Below are 25,112 nucleotides of genomic sequence, written 5' to 3' on the forward strand. Positions count from 1 at the left end.
TTGCAGAGAGGAAACAGAAGCTCAGAGAGGAGGAGTAAGTTGTCAGAAGTCCGAGCAAGTTCACAGCAGAGCCAGAGATGCTGACTCTAAGCACCACTATTCTGGAGTTGGGGTCTCTGCTGCAAAATGAGGTTTTCCCTGGATTGGCTCAGGTGCCCATAGGAAGTGCAGATCCTGTAAAATATGACCCAGACTGGTTTATAAGTCTTTCTGCCTCAACAGAACCTTCCCCTTGGAAAATCTCTAGGTCACTTGCTCCCAGCTATGTATAAGCGGTAGTCCTTCCTACTTGCTCTTCTGGAACTGGAGGCTGCTAGCCTTGGCTGATCTGGGCTTCCCTTTTCTGGGGCCCAGCAGACCTACGGAGATGGCTGGGTGGGGTCAGCTTGGTTCAGGAAGCACAGGAATTCTTTTAAGTGTATGTGTCTGGGGTATTTTTCTCTCTCACTTACGTGTATTTTTAAAAATTCTTTTTAGACACTCGCTTTATCTTTCCCAAACATCATTTCCTTGCTCCTTTCCTGAGTTCTAGCAGTGGCTGGGGGCCCAGCTTCCTTATTGGCCCCTGAACTGTGGAAGGGGGTGGGCCAGGGCCCAGAGGAGGCTGGAGTAGGGAACAGGGGGGCTGTTTATGCTGCTGGAACTGCCTTTCATCCTTCCCTTTGCCACCAGGGTGCTGGCTGGTTTCTGGAGCAGCGTCTTCACTCCTTCAGTCCTGCTCTTTGACACTGGCTTTCGGTCCCTACAGCTGTGGCCACATCTAGGTCCAACGGTTAGTGACCATACCTTGCCTTCAATGCTACTCCTCTCTGTTCTTGGAACTGGGACCTGACTGTGCCTGAGGCCCTTGGATCACACTCAGGAGCTGGGGCTGATGGCCCATGATCTCAGGAGGTCTTAAAAGGAAGGCAGATGGGTCCCAGCTAAGGGAAGATCCAGCCTGCAGGAAGGAACCCTGGGGTCTGGCTGGAGGGGTCCTTGGGCACCTGAGCTGATTGGATACCCAGCTTTCTCCTAATCCATCTCCCCACGAGGGACAAGTTCCATGGTAGGTACTGTGGGTAGTCATGGCTGCTGCCCCTCTCCCCCCTTCAGCTTTCTTTCTTCAATATCCCTTTCTTTGTTTCCTAAGGAAGGAACTTTGGGACAATGAATGGTCGGGTATGTACTAATGACAGTGTCTGAGCCAAGCATGGGAGAAAGGGCAGGCCACTGGTGTCATTCCTTCCATGCCTAGGCCTGGAGCTGCATGGTTGGTGGTTGGCATTTTCTTGCCTCTCTGCTTATTTCTCTTCATCCATCTTCCCCACTGCCTAAAAGGGGTATGGTTTAAATCTAGGACCACTGGGACTTTCCTTTTCTGACTGCTTCTTGTGGAAAGAGCCAAGAGGAGCCTCAGATATACCAGCTCATTGAGACAGGACCCTCTTTGGGGAGGAGGAGTCATGCGGTATCCTAGAAAGGACTGGAGGTTCTAAGCCTCATCCTCATGCCAAAGCAATTTTTTTCTGAAGCTGGCAAAGCAGTTCAGCTTTCTGTGTCTCTGTTTCCTCATCTGCAAAGTGGGGATAATTATAGCTCTTACTGATAAGGTTGGAGTGAGGACAGAATCAACTAATGGATACAAAGTGCTTAGTGCCTGACATAGCTTAAGTATTCAATAAATGGTACCCGTTCTTTTTTTTTTTTTTAGTTCATGGTATGTCAGGCACTCTGCCAAGTGATTTCACACATGTGATCACATTTAACCCAGGCTACAACTCATGAGTAAAGAATAGTTATTTTCCTCATTTTACAGATAAAGAATCTACAGCTCAGTGAAGTGACTTGCCCAAGGTCACACAGCTAGCAGTGGAATGTAAGTACGGACTGTCTCCAAGTATAGGGATGTTTAGGAATAATACTAGACCAAGTATCAGACCCTGTAGATAGTTTCCTCTCCTTTCCCAAACTAGCACTAAAAGGCCCCAGCTCCAGCTGTAGTTCCTCTGCTAGGATTTTTCTTCCCCCTGTTTGGGGTTTTCTTCCTATGGTCCCAAAGTCCCTACTGCCTTGCTTCTGTCTCCTTTTGGATTGTTTCCTACTCTTGGAGAAACTCTAGAGAGTAGGGACCTTTGCAAGCTATGTTTCAAAGTGTGGCAAGGGAGTGGTGTAGCAGAACCTTGACATTGGGTAGACAAACCCAGTGGGAGTACTCTTGAACCATCGAGAAGGACAAGTCTGAGCTGATAACCCTAGTTAGAGACTATGTGTTATTTGTTGACTGCTTGTTATGCATCAGGTTGTGTCTCAGATGCTTTGAGAATATTATCCTTAATCCTCACAATAACCTAGCCAGGTAAGGACTATTGTTCCCTTTCTCAGATAAGAAAATTGAAGCTCAAATGGCTTAAGTGACTTGTGTAGAATCACACATCCAAAGTGATAGAGTTAGGATATGAACAAAGATCTGTCTACTTGTGTCTGTCTTCTTGCTTACTGACCTAATACAGTTGGTGGGATGAAATGATGATAAGCAATATAAAAGCATCATATTATTATTGGCTAAATTGTGAGGACAAGGATAAGCACCCGGAAGGACACAGTACTTGAGCAGCACCTGGAAGAACAGGTGGGATTCAGATTGACAAAATGAGAGGGGGATCCCAGGAAAAGGAGACAATTAGAATAATATCTACAATTGGTTGAGGGCTTACCAGACTGTGTTCTAAGCAACTGACATGCATTGTCTCATTTGTTCTTTACAACTGCACAGATTAGGTATTTTATCCCCATTTAACTGCAATAGAAACTAGAGCTTTTGAGAAGTGAAGTCACCTAGAGCTTTTGAGAAGTGAAGTCACCTATGTAACCAACAGAGCTCCTAAGTGGCGGAGCTGGAATTCAAACCAAGGTGCTCCATCTCCAGAGCCTGTGCTAGATTCTGTTGGGAAACCAACAGCAAAGACACAAAATTGGTTGCAGGCCATGATTGGAGCACAGCCATGGGAGAGTGGGCTGAATGGGTAAAGCTATCTTATAGACGACCTTGAAAGTCAGATCCAGTTTCTATTTGCTGCGGAACAGGGTAAGAAATAGGGAGCCAGTAAAGAGTCTTGAATAGATGAATGCCACAATTCAATTGGTGTTTGACACAGTGTAATCTTAAAAGCAATGACTGGAGGAGCACCTGGGTGGCTCAGTCGGTTAAGTGTCTGCCTTCAGCTCAGGTCATGATCCTGGGGTCCTGGGATTGAGATCTACACTGGGCTCCCTGTTCAGCTGGGAGTCTGTCCCCCTTCCCTCTGCCCCCCCCCATGCTTTCTCTCTCCCTCTCAAATAAATAAATAAAATCTTTAAAAAGTAAAAGCAATGACTGGAGGTGGAATAAGGGGAGACTGGCTGGCAGACTGACACACTATTATGGATATAAAGTGTTAAGGGCCTGGACTAGACCAGAAGGGGTTGGTGGCAGGTTCTGTGGAGGAGAAGTGTGATTATGTGAAATAGTCTCAGTGAAAATGAGAGAGAGAGAGAGAGAGAGAGAGAGAGAGAGAGAGAGAGAAGCCAGAAAGATATAAAAGAAAACTCAGTAGAACTCAGGGAGGGATTGGATGGTTGGGGAGAAGGTGGTATCAAGGCTAACCACCCAAATGTTAAACCCTGGACTCAGAAAAACTTTAGGAATCCTGGATGTAGAAGAAGGGCCCCAAATAAGAAAGGTACCCTGTTTTCTACTGTATCCTCCCTCGGTGCCTAGAAGCATAGTACATAGTACTCACACACATGGCTCATATTACTTCCATGATCTGCTTTATACACAGTTGTTAATGAGTGACTACCAGGTAATAGTAGCTGGAAAGACTAATAGTGTCATGGCTTTGTGCATGAGACTCTGGAACAGGCACCCCACCTCCTCCTCCACCAAGGTCTTCTTGTGCCTCGAGCCTCCCTGCTGAGTACTCTGAAACCCATAATAGAACACTATAGTTAATAGTGGAGGCCTCGCTTGGCTTTCCTGCCCATAAATCTTAGCCAGTGCTGCTGACCTGTGGCTCTGGTTCCTGACCTTTGACAAGCAGCTTCCCTTGCCCTTCCTCTCACACCTCCTTGTCTGTGTCTGGCCTGTTACCACTCAACCCACGTTTTCCCCAGCAAGGCCGTTCTCCTCAGGACTACTTTTTTAGGCCTTGGGCCTCTAAGGCCTTTCACTGCTGGGATTTTCTGTGTTTTTGGGAGGGGCATTCCCAGCTAGGATGGAATCTAGTTTAAGTCTATCCATTACTGCTCCTGGGAGGTAGAGAGCTGATTTATCTCACTAGATAACAAGATTGTTCAAAACAGGGCCCCTTATCCTAGTCAACTCTGTACCCTCAGTGTCTAGTATGGAGCCACAGTAAATGGCTGCATAAATCAGTAAAGAAGCTATCTGCTCTCTCTCCTCCTCTCTCATCTCCTTATTTGTCATTCTTTTCTCTTACTCTGTCATTCATCTCTCTATCACCCATTTCCCTTTACTATGTATTTCTCTATAATCTCAGATTTCTCTATAATCTCAGTTTTCTCCCTTTCTGTCATTTGTTTTTCTTGGTATCCTCTCTCACTCTTTTTTTTTTTTTTAGATTTTTATTTATTTTTTCGAGAGAGAGAGCACAAGCAGGCAGAAGGGCAGATGAAGAGGGAGAGACAGACTCACTGCTGATCAGGGAGCCCTATGTGGCACTCGATCCCAGGACCCTAGAATCATGACCTGAGCCAAAAGCAGACTCTTAACCGAGTGAGACACCCAGGTGCCCCAATCCTCTCTCACTCTTATCTCTATCATCCACCTGGTCCTTCTGACATCTGTCTCTTGCTTGCTTGCTTCCTTGCTTTCTGCCCTCCTCCACCTCATCAGTCTTCTCCTCATCTTCTGGCACCACCCATGTCCCGCGTGTGCTCTGCTCTTCCCCCATGTCATTCTGCCCCCACTTGCAAGGGCGACGTCTCTTCATGGGGAATATACCAGAGGAGAGGAATGGGTCTTGTCTAAGCTGGTTAGTGCAAGAGTATGGCAGCAGCCTCCAGAACCAGACAGACCCTGTGATTACATCCAGGGCCTTGGCCTCAAACCTGTTTCCCTTTAGGTACCCTTGCTGGGCTGAGCGGCCAGTCTCCTCTGTCAGCCTCGCCCTGCACCTTCACCACTCTGTGCTATATTCCCTGGCAGGAGTTGGGGTTCCTTGCCCCCCGCTTTGCCTACAAATGCAGGCATTTCACCTCTGTCCCCATCTTATCCTTCTCTTTCAGGGCCTTCGTCAGGTTTTATTTGTATTAGCTCTCTCACTCTCACTCATCTGTAAGCTCTCAAGGGCAGAGACCATGTTTCATTCATCTTAGTGTCCCCAGAGCTGTGCACAGTTGGTACATACAACAAATGCTTATCAAATGAACAAGTGAAAATTGGAGGATTTGCAGCCTCTTGTTGACTTGTTTGAACTTCCTAATTACTTGCCTCTTCTTTTCTTAGAGAAAAATGGGAAGACTGACCAGACTGATTTTTTCCCCAAGAAAACTTGGGGTAGCTCAGTGTTTACTGGGCAGCAATACTCATTTCCTCCACAGACACTTACTGAGCATCTACTGTGGTGTCTAGCACTGTTGTTTGTGCTTGGGATACACCCACAAACAAAACAGCCCAGGGAAGCCAACATTCTGTATAGCCACACCTCGCCCTGAGGATGAAGGGAATTTGAAATCTGGGAGCTGAGGAGGGCCACTAAGATTCCTATATCAGCTCCTTGCAAGATGTTCTACTTCATTTAAGGGAAAGAGGGGGTGGGGGCGGAAGCTGCATGGGAAGTGATTTCAGCTCTGGTTCCCTAAGCTGACTTCCTGTCCCTTTCTTGCTGTAGGAGAAACGCCCCTGTCAGTAGGCCGCACTCATGGCATGTGGCCAAGCTGCTGGAGGGATGCCCTGAAACGGCCACCACCATGCATTTCCCTTCTGAAGCCTTCAGCTTGTCCTGGCATTCCGGCTGCAACACGAGGTGAGTCTAGAACCCTACCCCTCAAGATGGGCTGGAGGGTAGACAACCTGGCCATGCCCCCTTTTCTGCTCTAGCGCCTGTTGGATGTTGCAGAGTCCAGAGCGCTATAATGGAAAATGGAGTGGCATTCTGTAGTCCCTGGGTTCTAGGCCTTGGCTACTTACTGCTAAATCTCTTTGACTTTGGGACAGTCCCTTTCCTTCTAGAAAATATTTCCTTGAAATACTTACTTCATGTGGCTTGCAAAACACCACACTCTCCTGCTTCTCATCCTACTTCAATGGCTGCTCCTTTGATGTATTTTCCCTTGATTCTTCCACATTCCATCCACCCCCACCCCAGTCTCTTAATGCAGGAGGGAACCGGAGCTCAGTCCTGGTCCTCTTCTCTAGCTACAGTGACTCACTGGTGATCTCATCCAGAGTTCATCAGCTCTGTCACAGAGCCAAAGCCTTCAGACTGGGCACCTCCCTGAATGACAGGGTCTACTTGCCATGAGGATCTCTCAATTTGTGGCCTGGTATTGCCTGTTGTGAAAACAACGGCCCAGAAGAGACAGAGTACTCTTTCTGCAAAAACTCAGAGTGAGCAAAGCTGACCTTTCCCTTCCACAGCAAGATCTTCCCTCTCAGGAGGAATTTCTGGTGTTGAGGCTCAGAGAAGCCATGCACCGAGTTTGCCCCCAGTCAATGACTTTATTTGGCATCAGAAGACAAGGGCTCCATGCAGAGGTGGAGGCAGTTTTGTTCTGGAAGAATACACTGAAGCATATTCTGAACTTGACTCCTGTTTGAGTAGGGGTGTGGTTATTTGCAGCAGGAAAGGCGGTAGGGTGGGTGGCAGGTTCCCTTGCCAACAAGGAATCGATGGATTCTTAGCCCAGAGGTCAAGTGAGCAGAGTGGCTAAGGGGTGAGCAGGGAGCGAGGATTAAGGAAGGCTGATCTGAGGGTCTTGTGGGCCCCTGCCACTGCTCAGTTCTTGCTTTCTGAACTGTGGCCTTTCTGAGAACAGTCTGTGACCTCTGGGGTTCTAGTCATAGGGAGTTACTGGCATGACTTGGCTCACTTTGGCTTTGTTTATGGGAAATGGTACTTAAAATTCAAGATTGTGTCTGCTCCCAGTCCCTTCCTAGGTCTCCCTGGTTTGGCTTTGCTGTGGGGATGAGGAAGGGATGGGTAGGTGGCAAATCTCATGTCAACACTAGTGGTATAGAGGGCACTGATAACAATAGCAGTTAAAACAAAAATTAAAAGAATAGCAGCTACCTCGTACTGAACCTTTTCTAGGTGCCCGGGCTGTGACAAGAGCTTTACATTTATTAACTGATTTCACCCACAAAACAATCTTCTGATACAGACATTATTATTAGTCCCATTTTTTAAGACATTATTTATTTGAGAGAAAGAGAGAAAGAGAGAGAACACGAGCAGGGAGAAGGGCAGAGGGAGAAGCAGACTCCCCACTGAGCAGGGAACCCAACACAGGGCTTGATCCCAGGACCCTGCGATCATGACCTGGGCCAAAGGCAAACGCTTAACTGACTGAGCCACCCAGGCGCCACTTATTCATCCCATTTAATAAATAGTATAGCAGAAGAGCTAAGACATTGGACTCACAGAGGCTTGGGTTCAGATTCCAGCTCTGCCTCTTTAGCACTTTCATGAGCCAGTTTACCTCGCTAAGCTTATTTTCTTGACTATAAGGTGGAGATAATAATGTCTCCCCTTCATTTTGATATGAGACATTGTAAAGTGCCTGGCACAATGTAGGCCCTTGGTAAATGTCAGACTTATTAGTATCGAGCAGAGAACAGGGGGTTGCCAAAATTCTAGCCCTGTCTGGGTCATGAGCCACAGCTGGGTGATCATGAGAAAAATCATCTCCTCGAAATCACTTCCTTTTGCAAGGGCTTGTTTCACTCCAGCGGTTCTCAGTAGTATGGTCTCTGGACCAGCAAAGAGTACCAGCCTCACCTGGGAACTTGTTAGAAGGACAAATTCTCAGGATGCACCCAGTTGTAGCACTGGGCGGGGGGGATGGGGCCTAGGAACCTGTGTTTGGACAAGCCCTCCCTGTACTCCCTGACATGCACCCAAACTCAGCAGCCACTGATTTACAAAATGGGCTGGCTGAAATTGAATCAACCCTTTAGAGCCCACTCTTTGATACTAATATTCTATGATTGTCTGTCCTGGCAGAGAGCCACGTGCTGACTCCCTAAGGATAGTGAGAGGCCAAAAGCAATTCTAGACTCACTGGCGGCAGGGAAACGGAACATAAGCCCCAGTGGAGTTCTTACACTTTTAGTCTTCGGGATCGTGCCCTCTCTTGCTCCCTTATGCTGTCTTTTCTCCCATTTCTACCACATCTCTGTGATGCTCCCGTGTTCATATCTTTCGCTGTTTCCCTTCCTTCCTTTCCGGCCTGATCCTCTTCTTATTTGTGGCCTGGTGCCTCTGGGTTGTTCTGCCTTTTCCCCTGGCAGGGCTGGCCAAGGCGGAAAAGGGATCTGGTCATTTGCCTGACTAACTAGTGTGCCCTGTGTCTTGCAGTGACGTGTGTGTGCAGTGGTGCCCACTCTCCCGCCACTGCAGCACTGAGAAAAGTAGCTCCATCGGCAGCATGGAGAGCCTGGAGCAACCAGGCCAAGCTACCTACGAGGGCCACCTCTTGCCCATAGATCAGAACATGTACCCCAACCAGCGCGACTCAGCTTATAGCTCCTTCTCGGCCAGCTCGAATGCCTCTGACTGTGCCCTTTCCCTCAGGCCAGAGGAGCCGGGCTCTGCAGATTGCCTCACGCAAGGCCCCGGGCCAACAAAAGCCCCTAATGGTCGGCCCAGCATGGCTGAGACCTCAGGAGGTAGCCGGCGTACCACCGGGGGCCCCCTGACTCCCACCTCCCAGCTGTCATCCCGCCCGCAGGAGGCCCACCACTCAGGGCCTGCCAAGGCTACCAGAGGCCCACCACAGCCTCCAGTGAGGCGAGATAGTCTGCAGGCCTCCAGAGCCCAGCTTCTCAATGGAGAGCAGCGCAGGGCATCTGAGCCTGGGGACTCCTCACAGCAGAAGGAGAAAGTGAGCTTAGACACCATGCTATCCCCAAGGAACCCGAGCAGGTTCTGCTGCCTCAGTGGGCAAGACCAAGTGGCAAATGAGGGCCAGCAGAACTGTGAACTCAGCCAAGTTTCTGAATCCAGCCAGCAGGACTCTGAGCATCTACTGATGGAGGCCTCAGCCAAAGCTGTCGGATTCCCAAAAGTGTATGATAAAGCTTCCAGCGTAGATTCCAGCCAGCTCAACAAGGCTTCGGCAGAGCTAGCTAAGACTTCATCTTTTGGCAGTCCCCCACACTTCACAGGACTCACCAGGCATCGCCACAGTGCCCCAGAACAGCTGCTGGCATCCCACTTACAGCACGTGCACCTTGATGCCAGGGGCAGCAAGGGCACAGAGCTCCCAGCTGGGCAAGATGGCCATGAGTGGACTCTGTCACCTTTGCATAGCAGCCACACAGGGAAGATAAGTCCATGTCCCCCTCCCGGAGGAGCCCAGGACCAGCCCAGCAAAGAAAGAAAGGCCAGACAACTGGATGATAGGCCCTTGGGTTCAGGGCATCAGTGCCCAAGCAGTTCACCACACAGAGAGGCTGATGGACACCCTCCAGAGAAAGGTTTCCAGGACCCAAACAGAGCGTGCCGAGCAGACATTGACCTAGCCGGCCAGCAGCCCTCTGCCTCTGGCTCCCTTGTTCAACAAGCCAAGGACTGTTCTTCAACCACTAAAGGAGCTGGCAGCACAGAGGCCACTGAAGAAGGAGAGTGTGGCCGGGTGGGTGGTAGACGGAATGGAGGGCCCCGGGGCCGCTCAATCCAAAACCGGCGGAAGAGTGAGCGTTTTGCTACCAATCTGCGTAATGAAATCCAGAGGAGGAAGGCCCAGCTCCAGAAAAGCAAGAACCCCTTGTCGCAGTTGTGTGACACTAAGGAGCCTGTAGAGGAGATTGAGGAGCCCCTAGAAAGTACTCCACTTCCTGTCTCTAACTCATCTCTTCTGTCCTCATGTAAAAAACCACCTAGCCCCAGAGACAAGCTCTTCAACAAGAGCATGATCCTCAGGGCTCAGTCTTCAGAGTGCCTCAGCCAAGCCCCGGAGAGCCATGAATCGACAGGCTTGGAGGGAAAAATAAGCCCTGCCCAGAGGCCTGACCATCCCTCTGTGGGCCTGAACACCTGGTGGAAAGCATCTGAGCCCTCCTCGTCAGACTCTGAGAAAACTAGTGTTCACCACAGAGTCCGTGGAGGTCACTGGCAGTGGTCTCCAGAGCACAACCTGCAGCCACATGTGGCACTAGCCATGGAAGGCCCTCCTAACCCAGGTGACAGCAAGGAATTGAAGGCTTCTGCTACCCAAGCTGGGGAGGAAGCCATCCTCTTGCCCTTTGCAGACAGAAGAAAGTTCTTTGAAGAGAGCAGCAAATCCTTCTCTGCATCTCATTTGCCAGGTTTAACCACTCACAGCAGTAAGACTTTTACCCAGAGACCAAAACCTATAGACCAAAACTTCCAGCCAATGAGCTCCAGCTACAGGGAATTGAGGCGCCATCCGATGGACCAGTCCTACCATTCCACAGACCAGCCATATCGTGCTCCAGACCAATCGTATCATTCCCTGTCACCCCTTCAGTCAGAAACTCCCACCTACTCCGAATGTTTTGCAAGCAAAGGTCTAGAACAATCCATGTGCTGCAAGCCACTGCACTGCAGTGATTTTGAGTACCGCAGGACCTGCTCTTACTCCTGCGGCATCCAGGGAGCTGTAGTCCATGACCCTTGCATTTATTGTCCTGGAGAGCTCTGCCCAGCTCTGAGGAAGAGAAACATGATGCCCAACTGCTACAGCTGTCGATGCCACCACCACCAGTGCATCCGGTGTGCAGCGTGCTATCATAACCCCCAGCATGGTGGCCCTGAGGACAGCAGCCTGGCGCCTGGCACCACCTGGAAACCCAGGAAGCCCACAGTGCAGGTGAGGCCTTGGTTCTTGGATGGGTTTGCTTCCTTACTCTCTTGGTGAGGAGAAAGCGAGGGAGACCTTTGGAAAATACCACACTTACCATCCCTGGAAACCGTACAGACCCTGGCTTTGCCAGAGGGTGGCTTCATAACCCCGGGCAAGCCACTCAGCCACCACAACTGCAGTGAGCCCATCTTGAGAGTTAGGTGAAAATAAACTTTTTTTCTTTACAAAATGGACAGAACCGGGATTTATATCTGGACTGTAAAAATGGGTATCTGAATGACCTTGAGCAAGTTGTGCAACCACCCAAACTTGCAATCACATGATTTTGAAAGGGCATAAAGGGGAATTTTTGCCTCACAAAATGGCCAATCCTGAGAAAAGTCTTATTACCTCATCTCTAAAGAGGGGAGACATAATGGCTGCCTCATAGATCAGTTGTAAGGATCAAAATAGGCCCAGTGCCTGACAGAAAGTAGCACTTACTCCCTTCCATTTCCTGCTCACAAACTCTTTGGAGCTGCAAACTTTGCACATGTCCCCTGGGTTCTGCTTTTAGAGATTTGATCACTCCGGTTTCCTAAAGAATAAATCTTACTCCCTTCTCCAGCCTATCTTTGTCAGAGACCCAGGGCTAGACTAGTTGTTGCTATACCCTGGTTACAGCCTACCACCCCAACACAGGCCACCACCATCCCCCAGGGTATTTCTAAGAGGATCCCCTATGTCCTTGCTGACTCCCTACCACATTCCTGCCCTGTGGCTTCCCTGTGTCGAACTGCTATTGCATAGGCAGACACTTATGAATGACTCAGTGTATGAAATTTCTATAGACATGTTCTTTGAAAAAGGGAACCTTAGGGGTTAAAGAAGCCTTACCAAAGGAGCATATACTATTCCTTTTATGTAACATTCTACAACAACTCTTCGGTGGGAAACAAGTTCAAAACAGTGGCTGCCTACGGAAGGTCCCACAGAGACTAAGTGGGAAAAGGCCTGAGGGAACTTTGTCACATGGTGATTATGTTCTGTATTTTGGTAAGCGTTTGAGTTACACAGGTGTATGCATTCTTGTGCATTTCACTGGAGGTAAATTTTGCCTAAAAATATTATAAACAAATAGCAAACTTTATTTAATGACACGTATGCTGACATTTTTGAGCTATATTGATGTACACAACTTACAGTGTTCAGCATACAAATGTTGCACGTATTTTGTTATTTATCCTTAGGACTTCATGTTTTTGATGCTATTGCAAATAGTATTGTTTTCTTAATAGCAAGTTCAAATTTACTGTTAATACTGTATGGAAATACAATTTAATTCTGTATGTTGGCCTTATACCCTGCAACCTTGCAAAACTCACTTATTAGTTCTGGTAGCTTTGTGGTAGGTTTTAAAAGATTTTCTACATAGACAATCATGTCATCTGCAAATGAAGCTGGTTTTTACCTTCACTTCCATTGTGTATGCCTTTTCTAGGGGAGGGGGGCCTTACTGCACCATCTAGGACCTCCAATACACTGTTTCGTAGAAGTGGTAAGTGTGGCTAGTGTTGCTTTGTTCCTAATCTTGCTCTATTAAGTTTGATGTGAGCTATACATTTTTCGTAGATGCCCTTTGGCAGGTTGAGGAAGTTCCTTTTCATATCTAGTTTGCTGAGAACCTTTATCAGGAGCGGATCCTGCATTTTTTTTTAAACACTTCGTCTAGGGTGCTTGGGTGGCTCAGTGATTTAAAGCCTCTGCCTTCGGCTCAGGTCATGATCCCAGGGTCCTGGGATTGAGCCCCACTACTTCCCTCTCTCTCTCTCCCTGCCTCTCTGCCTACTTGTGATCTCTCTCTCTGTCGAATAAATAAATAAAATCTTTTAAAAAAACTTTGTCTATATCTACTGAAATGGTCCTATAGTTTTCTGTTTTACTCAACTGATATGGTGAATGATAATTGATTGATTTTTGAACTAAGAACCAGATAGCATTGCCAGATTAAATCCTACTTGGTCATGACATAGTATCCTTTTTATATGTTACTAGATTTGATTTGCAAATATTTTGTTAAGGATTTTCGTGTTTATGTTAATCAGAGATTTTAGTCTGGAGTTTTTTATATTGCCCTTGTCTGGTTTTCATGTCAATATGCCAGCCTTACCAAATACATTGGGAGGTGGCCCCTCCTCTTCCATCTTCAAGAAGAGTTTGCATGCAATTGGTATTATTTCTCCCTTAAGTGTTTAATAGAATGTATCATCAAAGCCATCAGGACCTGGAGTTTTCTTTGTGGAAAGATTTTAAACTATAAATTCCATTTCTTTACTAGATAGAGGTCATTTCGGTCACCTGTTTCTTCTTGAGTGAGCATTGCTAATTCATCAAGAAATCTTTCTGTTTCCTTCATGTTTTCAAATTTTCAGGGGTAAAGTTGTCACTTTCTTTAAAATACATCAAAAAGGTAAGATGGATTGGTGGATGCATAGAGGAGTGAATAGGGATGGGATGAGATAGTTTTAGTGAAGTATTAATTGTTAAATCTAAGTGGTAGATTTATGGGTAATTGTATAAACTTGTTCACATTTTTTTGTATGCCTGAAAATATTTATAATGAAATGTTGAAGCAAAGAGGAGAGGAAATATAAAATAATGGTTAAAGGGCACTGATGCGGGAATCAGACTGCCTGTGTTCAAATCCCCCAGCTTTCCATCTGAAAAAAAAAAAAAAACACAGGTAACAATACCTACTTCATAAGTTGGTTATGAGGATTAAATGATGAAACATGTGTAAAAGCCTTAGAACAGTGACTACTGGATAGTACTCATCTTTGAAGTGTGAGTTATTTTCTCCTAAAATCAAGGGAGATTTTCACTTAGCTTGAAATGCTTGCTGAAAGAAGGTCCTGCAGGTAGACAGTGGAGAAAGGGGGCTGAAGCTGGGAGAGAGGAGATGATGGCTTGCGGAAGTGGCAGCCCAGAGCTAGTAACTCCATAAGGGAAGGAGGTGAAAGCTGCAGGTTACAGCGGCTGGCAGCAGCAGGTGTGTCCACACCATGCCTCTCATTTTGTACTCTGAAGGAGGGGGGACACGTTGGGCTCCCAGTGCCTGTTAGACCAGCTCAGCAGGTCTGCTTAGACACTAGGCTTTCAGATTCATGGAGCCACTTCCTGCCCATTTCTACCCCTGCCACCTGACCACAAATACATACAAACCCCAGACAGAGGGAAAACTGACAGTATGGGATAGGACACCCCAGTTCAAATGACCAGTTGTATGAGATAAGCTATAATAGGATCCCCACTTGATAGCCAGGGAAGTTGAGGCTCAGAGAGGTCACCCATCTAGCAAGTGGCAAAGCCCAAACTTGGACAGCATCATAGTAACCAACATTTGAGTAGCCACGGTGCACCAGGTACTAAGTTAGTCCTCAAAGCAGTCAGGAAATAGGTCCTGTTATTATGATGATCTGTCTGTGAAATAGCTGGGGGAAGTCGGCTAAAGAGCAGTTGGGTACTTGGCGTCACCCAGCTGGTGAAGGGCAGGTGTGGGATTTGAATCCACGTCCTCTAGCTTCAGAAACCAAGCTCCTCGTTGGGCTATACTGCCTCTCCATAAGCTGACGGAAAAAGCCCAGGCCTTCTCCAGCATGGCGGGATGCCTTCAGGCCGTATGGCTTCCAAAGGGGGCGGCAGGCCATCCCCATCTGCAACAAGCCATGGGGATAACTCCCTTGTTGGTTCAAAGAGGGCAAGCAATTTATGGCAACCTAAGTGGCTCAAGGGAAAAAAAGGAAGGTGATATGCTGAGGAGCTGAGAAGGAGGCTGTGAATTGGGACAGGACTTTGTTTGGTTTGGCCACTGCTATTTACTGAGCATTTTCCACAGGGCATGGACAGGAAATCCTGGCTCCCACTGTGACTGAATGAGTAATAGTGTCTTTGAGGGCAGGGACATCTCAGAAGGGCATCGAGGCAGAGCCTGAAGTCTAACAAGTTGTCAGAGCTGCTCTAACATGACAGGTACAGGCAGGGACCACTCTGGTCTTGGGAAAGCTGTAAACCTCATCTTTTCCATGGCTTCTAACATCTACAGCCTCCTACGTGCTGAGTGCTGTTAGGCATCCTCTGTGCACATCCCACTTTGTTCTCACTCCTGGGAAGCTGGCAAAGCTTCATAGCACAGTCTTTGCCAGATAGGAAGCTGAGATTCAGAGAGGTGACATAACTTCCCTCATATAACACAGCTAATAAGTGTCTCAGCCAGTATGACTGACACCAAATATCTTACCCCAAAAAGGGAGTAAATTTTCATTTTTGTTATTGTTTTACTGGGGCAAGGTAATACAACTTTGAACAGGACCAATAACAGCATTGGAAAAAGAGGGAATTTGGAAGATCAGTGAGATTTAGGAAGGATTGTGCATTCCTGATAAGCTAAGCTCTGAGTTGCTAGATAGAGGGATGCTGAATGCAAAATTGGGGAGAATGTCAGAGGCAAATTTGCATCAGGTTTGGAGCTAGAGTAGGAAGGAAAGGACATTTTTTTTTTACAAATGGCACCCGTAGGTTGGCTACAGGGTAAAGGATTGCTTTGGCAAAGCCCTTAAGGATAGAATGCCCAGGGTAGAGCGTGTACTCCCATAATGTGGAGAATGTGGCACGTGGCGATTATGCTCCCCAGAGATGAACCCACCTAGGCCCCTGCCAGCAGTGCTGGGAGGAGGAGGAGGGGGAAAAGGGCCCATGCAATGCAGGGGGTGCGCTTGTCCTCTCCATCTGCCTCACCCTGGGAGAAGGTTGCAGCAGGAGCCTTGGGCCTCAAAGCTCCCTCAAGGGCCAGGGCTTCCAAGAAGATGCTTTCTATGTTAGAAGAGGCAAGAGGAGTGAGCAGGTTCACCCGGCAGAACAAACAAAAAGACCTCCTTCACAAGGGCCAGAACAAACAGCAAACGTGCTAAACTGGTTTATAAGGTGGTTTGGGAGGGGAGTGGAGAAAGAGAGGGAAACACAGAGTTTCTAGAGCACACGGTCCAGGTCCCCGAGTGCTCTCTTTAGTCTCTGCATGCCCCCAGCACTTCACCGGGCCTCCTTACAAGAAAGGCAGCCCTCCAGGTACATGTTTCTCTAGCCCCTGTGCCAGAGGAGAAGAAACCAGTTGGGGGTGGGGCACGTCCAGGGACGGGCTCCTACCCTCTTCACATTTTTGAGGCCATCTGGATACCTGTCTGCTCAGAGGTCCCTCACTTATCGGAATTTTGCCTTGCAGGAATTTCCTGGGGACAAATGGAAACCAATAACAGGAAACAGGAAGACCAGCCAGTTAGGGAGGTAAGTGATCACTCAGGGAGTTGGGGCAAGTTGGTGTCTCTGAGTCTTCTGTAGAAGTTGCTAAGATCTTGTGTTTGCTTAGTTTCCTTTGAGGAACCCGGCCTGGTGGCCATACCAAGAACTTGGTACCATAGATGTAATCTAGCCTGCCCTCCAGGCAGCTGGGCTACAGACCACTAGGACACTTTGGAACATGGAGTAGTCAGGCATTATTGTAGGACATTGGGCCCACCAGCACAGAGGCCCGCGGCAGGCCTGCCCAGGCACAAGGACGTGTGGGAGCAGATCATGCTGAAATATAGATAAGAAGGCATAAACGATGCCCACCTTCCCAGCAGCCATTGGGCAATTGGAGAGAACAGAGAGAAGGTAAGACTGTCCAGCTACCACTGTGCCTTTGCCTCAGTTGTAGGAGGCACTTATTTCTTGGGCTCAGCTATCATCTTTTTCTAGTACTCGCTGGGAACTTAATTAAGATCTGCTCCTGAGAGTCCAGGGGCAGATAGTGCTAATGATAGATTAAAATTCCTGGCAGAAGGTAGGGACATTTTTGCAAATGGCACATATGGCTTGGACTAGAAGGAAAAGAGTTTCTTGGGCAAAGCCTTTAAGAGAAAAAAAAAAATGCCCAGAGTAGAGTCTGCTCCTATAATGTGGGGAACCTGGCACCTGAAACTCATGTTCCCCAGAGATGAGCCTGCCTGCCATAGGTGGCTATAAGGAGTGGACAGTTACTTTCTCTGGGCTGCTCCCCATCAGCCTGGCAGGACCCTCTTTTTTGTGAAACTCCCTAATATATTCATTTAGCCAGTTCTTCTCCAGGCCAAATTATTCAATACACCCCTAAATAATATTGATTCTTTAAGTGAAACTCTAGAAATGAAGGGGGAATAGGGAAGAAGGCCCTTAGCTGTGGCTGTGTGGGGGCACTAAGGGAGAGGACTAGAATATGGGTCTCTTGACCCCTGAAGAGCCCAGGGTTCTTTCTGAGGGGGTCTGCATTATCCCCTGTGATTTGGTGGGATATTCAGGAATAATTTGGGCTCTCTGTTGACTCCAAAGACTGAGAAACCTGTCAGTTTTCTGGTTGGCGATAAAAAAAAAAAAGGGAAGAACCCAACATTTATGAATAATGTGTCGGTCACTGGGCTGGACCCTTTTTAACTCACAGTCTCATTTATTCTCCACAACAGTTCATTTTATTACCTACTTCATAGATGAGGTCCAGAGAGATTATGTAATTTAGCTGAGGTCCCACATCTAGTTAGCAATGGAGCCAGGATTGGGACCCAGGTTTGTCTGGCCCCAAAGTTTATGCTTTTCCCCTTAAATCTACATCAAGTAGGAGCCCTAAGGAAACTTTTCAAAGGGATCCCTCAGCATCACGTCTCAGAAGTCTGAGGCCTGTGCAGGGATATTATGAGACTCTGTGGCTGATCAGATCCCCTGATCTGATCTGACTTGTAACATGCCCTTGGAGAGACCATTTCAGTCTGGTAGGTCTGCTGAGTTTCCCATATTAGACTGAAACCTTTGAGAGAGGAGACCTGGTCTTGGCTGTAGACTTCTCCTCAGACTTCTCCTCTGTGCCTAACATAGTGCCTGACCCAGAGAATTTGGTCAAGAGGTATTTGTCATTGGCTTACCAACTGAAGAAACAGCCTCCTCCACCACTGAATGGGTGAAATGACACAAAAATGATAATGCTAACTAGCATTTATTGAGCACAGTGCTGTATTGTAGGCACCATTCAAAGCACTTCACAAATATTTACAGCTGACCCTTGAATGACACAGGTTTGAATCGCAAGAGGCCAATTATCATGGGTTTTTTTTTTCAACCCGAATACAATACGGTACTATGAATATATTTTTGTTATGATTTTCTTAATAACATCTTCTTTTCCCTAGCTTATGTTATCATAAGAATATAGCATATAATACCTAGAGCATACAAAATATGGGCTAATTAACCATGTTATCAGTAAGGCTTCCAATCCACAGTAAGCTATTAACAGTTAAGTTTTTGCCAAGTCAAAATTTACCCATGGATTTTCAAGTGCATAGGAGAGGAGGGGTGGTGTCCCTACCCCGCCCTCCATTGTTCAAAACTCAACTGTATTTATCATCATAACCCTAAGGGATAGTTATTATTAGACTCTCTGTTTGACGGAGAGACGAGACTGAAGCATACACAGGTAAATTCATTTGCCTGAAGTTCCACAGGTCTGGTAAGTTGACTAGACCCAGGTAGCCTACTTATAGAGACACTAGACTAACCTACAGTGCCTCTCCAGACTGGTTCTCTTACCAATCAGCCAGTGAAGGAAGAGGACTTTATTCAAAATCTAGTGTATGTACTGCCTTTTTCTAGGCAAGCAGGGGGAATGTTAGAGAAAGAGCATCAGGAAGCACAATGCCTGTCCACCCACAGCTTGAGCAAAGGAAGACTAACCCACACAAAGTTAAGTAGCAGTAATAATAAATTACCACTTACAAAACGACCTATGTGCTGCCAGCTAAGTTGTACATATTATGTTATGTTTTATATGCCCCCCCAACTCTGTCAGGTTGGTATTATTCTAACTACAGCAGTGGTTTTCAAACTTGAATGTGCTTTGGAAACACCTGGAGGGCTTGTTAAAACACAGACAGGTAGATTCCACCCCTACCCTCCCAACCCCTGCCAGTAGGTATGGAGTAAAGCTCAAAATTTGCTTTTTTTTTCATTTTTCATTTTCATTTTCATTTTTAAATTTTACTCTGTTATGTTAGTCACCACACAGTACATCATTAGTTTTGGAGGTACTGTTCCGTGATTCATTGTTTGCATATAACACCCAGTGCTCCATGCAGTACGTGCCATCCTTAATACCCACCACCAGGCTCACCCATCCCCCCAACCCCCTCCCCTCTAAAACCCTCAGTTTGATTCCCGGAGTCCATAGTCTCTCATGGTTCATCTCCCCCTCTGATATCACCTCCTGATATGTCCTCCATGCTATTCCTTACTTTCCACATATGAGTGAAACCATATGATAATTGCCTTTCTCTGCTTGACTTATTTTACTTAGCATAATCCCTCCAGTTCCATCCATGTTGATGTAAATGGTGGGTATTCATCCTTTCTGATGGCTGAGTAATACTGCTTTGTATATAGGGACCACATCTTTATCCATTCATCTGTTGAAGGGCATCTCAGCTCCCCACCCAAATGATAGAGATGTAGTAAAAAAAAAAAAAAAGGCGGGGGGGCACATGCACCCCAGTGTTCATAGCAGCAATGTCCACATGGCCAAACTCTAAAAGGAGCCAAAAAAAAAAAATTACATTTCTAACAAGCTCCACCACTTGATGCTGACGCTGCTGGTCCTGGGGTCACACCCTGAGAACCACTGACTTGGATAAAGGACATGAGGTTCGGAGAAGTTATAGTAATTTAGTGAAGGTCTCACAGCTACTAAAGGGACAAACCAGGATTGAAACCCAGCTCTTGCTTAACTCAGATGAGTTGCCGTAAGATGAAAAATGTCAAATACATGGTTCAAACAAGAAGCATCCGGCACGTGGTATGGGGCCAATACATGATAAATTGTTCTCTAAGTTTTTTGGAGGGTAAGAAAACTAAAGACTGGGACCTACGGGAGGAAAGACCCAGAGGGGCTAAGCAGAGTATGTTGAAGAAATACACTTAAGAGTTCTTGCCTTGGAATTAGTCTGCCTGGGTTCAAATCCACATTCTTATTTTCTCTAGCTGTACGAACTTGGCAAGTGGCTGGTCCTCCTTTACTCTCCCCGTCTCTCACACATATGTGCTCTGTCTCTGCCCCATCAGCTTCCTTATTTTTTTTTTAATTTTTATTTATTTATTTGACATAGAGAGATAACAAGAGAGAGAAAGCACAAGCAGGGGAGTGGCAGGCAGAGGGAGAGGGAGAAGTCTCTCCACCGAGCAAGGGGCCTGATGCCGGGCTCAATCCTAGGACGCCAGGATCATGACTTGAGCTGAAGACAGATGCTTAACTGACTGAGCAACCCAGGCTCCCGAGTTTCCTTATTTGTAAAATGGGGTTAGAGTACCTACCTCCTCTGATTGTTGCTAGAATTAAATGACAAATATGCATAAAGCATTTGGAATAAAACCCAGCGCAGTAAACCTTCAGTAAATGGTAGTTGTGACAATATAGATGAAGAAGGGGGAGCAGCAGCAGGAGCAACAGCAGAGAAAAGGAGTGAATAGTGAGGTTTGGACCAGGATAGGTAGGCCTCGAAAACTATATAGTATCACAAATACAGAAGCTATTGAAGGTTATCAATCAGGTAAGTGATGTGGTAAATGTGGCACTTGAGGCAACTGGGCTGCCTTTGCAGCCTAGATAGGTTGAAGAAGATCAGCTAGGGTCAGTGATCCAGGCACGAATGAGTATGGCTCTGGACCGGGAAGGTCGAGGTACAACAGGAACAAAGAGAAGAGCTAGATAAACGTGTGTGATATTTTGGGGAGAAAATGTTTATTATGAGAACTATATTACAGGAAATTAAAGACAGAAGAAAAAGTAGCCTTAGTCCTACCACCCTAACACCCTACCAGCTTTTATCTATAGGTATAGAGACTTTTCCTGGCAGAGTTATAATAACTATGCAGATGTGATTATGTGTCCTGCTGCTTTTTTTCCACCACTAAGCATCACTTGGTAAACAATTTTTCAAGTTGATATACAGTCTTGTTCAATAGTTATAAATTTTAATGGCTGCGTATTTCACCAGCTTAATGTGCTGTAATTTACTTAATCATTCTCAAATTGTTGGATAATTAGGTTGTTTCCAATTTCTTGCTATTATAAAGTAATGCTGCAGAAAAATTTTGAGTAGTTACAATCTTTTTCTCATTTTGAATTATCTCATTAAAAACAATTATCCAGAGTTGGGATTACTAGTTGAAACAATATGAGCATTCTTTTTGTTCGTGATAGATTTCACCAAACTGTTTTCCCAGGACCCGTTTTACACCGACATTAACAATATATAAGGGTACTAGTTTCCCCAAAATCTTTCCATCTGGGGAAAATATTTCTAATGCAATAGGTATAAATGGCACCTAGGATAATTTTCACTGGCTTCCTTTGATTATTCTAGTTTGAAATGTCTTCATGTGTTTATTTAACATTTGGATTGCTTCTCACATGAATTGTCTGTTCAAATGATTCGCTTACAAGTAAGTGACACCTTCTGAGGGAAAAGTACAAAGAACTGATGACTGGAATTTGGGACAGAAAGGAAATAAGTCAAAAATAATTCTGAGCTCCAGATGACCCAGAGAAAGTTGTTGACAGAGCTGGGGCAGGTGAGAAAGGGGAGCTAGCTTGGTGCAGATGATAAATTTGAGTTGGGACATGCTGAATTTGAAGTTAGTGAGGAAGACAAGTGGATTCTTTGGAGGAGGTTTGTCGATCAGCCAGTCAGGGGGTAGGATGAGGAAGAAAACCTAGCAAAGGAAAATGAAGGGGCAAGCAGCCAATGTGGCCAGTACACCATGACAGAGGATAAGGAGAAGACCGCTATTGGCTTTGACAATTTAGAATTGCAAGTGACCCTCAGGAAAACAAGTGTAGTAAAGTGGTGGGCCTGGAAAGTAGATAGCTTGATGGTCCGTAAGGGGGATTCCTAGAAAAGAAATATACAGAGCTTTATACATCATGAATTCACGTGTTTTAAAGTGTGGAATTCGATGAGTTTTGGTAAATTTACAGCGCTGTACAATCATCACCATAATCCAATCTTAAGACCTATCCATCTCCCTACAAAGATCCCTTGTGCCTGTTTGCAGTCACTCCCCATTCCCACCCACAACCTCAAGCAACCCAACCATATTTTGGTTCCTGCGGATTTGCATATTTGGTACATTTCCTACAAGTGGAATGAGACAATATGAAGGCTTTTGTGTCTGGTCTCTTTCATTTCTCATGCTTTAGTGGTCCATTCTGTTGTAGCGTGTATCAGTACTTCATGTCTTTTCTTTGCCAAATAATATTCTACTGTATGGATATACCACTTTCTATTTATCCATTCATCTATTGGTGGACATTTGGGTTGTTTTCACTTTTTAACTATTGCGAATAATGATGTTTTGACCATTTGTGTACAGTTTCTGTGTGGATATGTTTTCAGTTCTCTCGGGTATATACTTAAAAGGTGGAATTTGGGGGACATATGGAAATTCTATTAACTTTCTGAGGAACAGCCTGTTTCTCAAAGCGGCTGTACCATTTCACATTTCCACAAGCAACATAGGAAGGTTTCAGTTTCCTTTTATTAGTTTAATTTTATGTTTTAAGATTTATTTATTTATTTGTGAGAGAGAGAGAGAGTTGGGAGACGGAGAGCGCACAAGCAGGGGGAGCAAGCAGAGGGAGAGGGAGAAGTGGGTTCCCCACCGAGCGAGGAACCCAATGTGGGGCTTGGATTCAGGATCCTGGGGTCATGACCTGAGCCAAAGGCAGACACTTAACCTTAACTGAGCCACCCAGGCGTTCCTCCTTTCATTAATTTTAATACAATGATTATGTGTTAGTGTTACTGTGTCATTAGGAAAATATTTTAAAAGAAGAACTTTAAAAACATAGTTGAACATTTAAAAATATCTTAAAAGAAGAAATTGGCTGGCAAGAGGGAGAGAAATGGAGTGGTAATTAGAGGGAGCAGTAATGTTTAAGTTGATGGTTCTCCAAATGTGGTCCCAGGATCTGCAACCTCAGTATCACCTCTGAACTTGTTGGGGATGCAAATCCTCAGGCCCCACTCAGACCTACTGAATCAGAAATCCGGGATGGGGCTCGCAATCTGTGTTTTTAACAAGCCCTCCAAGTGATTCTGATGCAAGCTAATTTTGAGAACCGCGGGTTTAAGTGCAGGTTTGGTCAGGATTCGGGAAACCAGTTTAAATTTAAAAACAGAAAAGAGGGGCGCCTGGGTGGCTCAGTGAGTTAAAGCCTCTGCTTTCAGCTCGGTTCATGATCCCAGGATCCTGGGATCGAGCCCCACATCGGGCTCTCTACTTGGCAAGGGGCCTGCTTCCCTTCCTCTCTCTCTCTGCCTGCCTCTCTGCCTACTTGGGATCTCTGTCAGATAAATAAATAAAATTAAAAATAAAACCAGAAAAGAGAGGTCAATGGAAAGAAAAAGAGTATTGATGCTTAAGATGGATGACAGTTTTATGACCTCAGGGAAGATGAAAAGGTCAAGGGCAGAGATTACATTTAAGAGGAGAAATCTTTTTTTTTTAAGGTTTTATTTATTTGATGGAGAGAGAGAGATCAGAAGTGAACAAAGAGGCAGGCAGAGAGAGAGGGGGAAGCAGGCCCCCCACTGAGTAGAGCGCCCGATGTGGGGCTCAATCCCAGGACCCTGAGATCATGACCTGAGCTGAAGGCTGAGGCTTAACCCACCAAGCCACCCAGGTGTCCCTAAGAGGAGAAATCTTGATGAGTTTCTGCTCACCTTCCCCTCGAATCCTCCCCCACATTTTTAACATTTCTTATGTCATTTCTGTCACAGCTGGAATGATGGGTGTAGGTGGGAGAATCAAATGTACATTCTTGAGCCACTCTTTTTGCCTGGAAACCTGCAATGAATTTTAATTTCAGGTACTTACACTCTTGGTTGTCTCCTCCACTGTTATTTGGTTTGTGTGCAGAGAATGCAAAATGCATTATAATATTAGCAGGAGGGAAAAAAAGTGGTGAGTAGATCTGCCAGGAGGAAAATCTATATGCATAAGTGATGTATTTAAAAGCCGAAAGAAAGTATTTTCTAGATTATCTCTTTTGGTTTTCTGTACCTGTGATTGCTTCCTGTGATCCTTTCCATTTCTCTACTTGACACAGAGCTTTAGAATGTGTAGAGCACTTTTATATACATGGCTACAGTTAATCCTCACAACAACCCTATGCAGTTGAGCTTTATTTTTCCCATTTCACTGATAAGGAAGATGAGACTCAGGAGAGGCAGTGCTGTACTATTATTAACAACAACAACAAAAGGTATAATACCCAACATTTATGAAGTGTTTATTATGTGTCAGGCACTGCTATAAGCATTTCAGATGAATTATTTATGATTTATCATGACCCCACAAAACAGTTGCCATTTATTGACCCAATTTTACAGATGAGGGAACCTACAGATAGATGAAAGTCATTTGCCCAAGGTCCGAGAGGCCCTGGATTCCAGAGCCCTTTGCTTCTGGGATTATAAAGCAAGTACGTGACAAAACTAGACTACTACCCAGGTTTTTCACTTCTCTGCCTCAGGCTTTCTTGTTTCCTTTTATCAAACCACACCACGAGCAGAGTGTGGAATATCCAGTACACATTTCTTACTTACTGACTGAGTGAAAGAAAATGGATAATTCAGAATTGAATTTCATTGTATTAGGAAGAGTACACTTTTCAGGAAGGCTTTGCCACCCAAGAAGAATGCAGTCTTCTGAGGCATGGAAGGATTTTTCAAAAGTGTGACAAAGTGAATTTAAATACTTAGGTATTAATGTAATCCTGGGCTCACAAAACTTATTCCAGGAAAATTATGAAACTCTAATGGGAGAAATAAAGGCCTGAATAAATGGATAGCTCTACTCTGCTTCAATTTGGAGAGACTAAATATAACAATGATTACAGTACTCCCTAAGTTAATGTATAGACGTGATGTACTACTGGTTAGAGTCATGGTGGGGTGCTTTATAGAACTTGTAAAAATCCTAGTGAAATT

The 25,112-nt window shown here is 45.8% G+C and overlaps 1 protein-coding gene across 5 annotated transcripts in view; it reads left to right on the forward strand.

Moving 5' to 3' along the window:
- Positions 1–25,112, forward strand: part of SHROOM4 (shroom family member 4) — a 226,547-nt gene that overhangs the window by 175,106 nt on the left and 26,329 nt on the right. For 2 of the 5 annotated variants that reach the window (XM_047715789.1, XM_047715785.1), the window contains exons 3-6: positions 5,874–6,008; positions 8,562–11,037; positions 12,512–12,568; positions 16,286–16,347. In XM_047715789.1, coding sequence (XP_047571745.1) covers positions 5,874–6,008; positions 8,562–11,037; positions 12,512–12,568; positions 16,286–16,347 — 2,730 coding nt within the window. Of the gene's footprint in view, positions 1–643; positions 1,049–1,808; positions 1,859–5,873; positions 6,009–8,561; positions 11,038–12,511; positions 12,569–16,285; positions 16,348–25,112 lie in introns of those variants that run through there. The other 3 variants (XM_047715788.1, XM_047715787.1, XM_047715786.1) reach the window with 3 other exon arrangements.

The sequence above is a fragment of the Lutra lutra genome, chromosome X (genome assembly GCF_902655055.1).
Source record: "Lutra lutra chromosome X, mLutLut1.2, whole genome shotgun sequence".
NCBI classification, from domain to species: domain Eukaryota; kingdom Metazoa; phylum Chordata; class Mammalia; order Carnivora; family Mustelidae; genus Lutra; species Lutra lutra.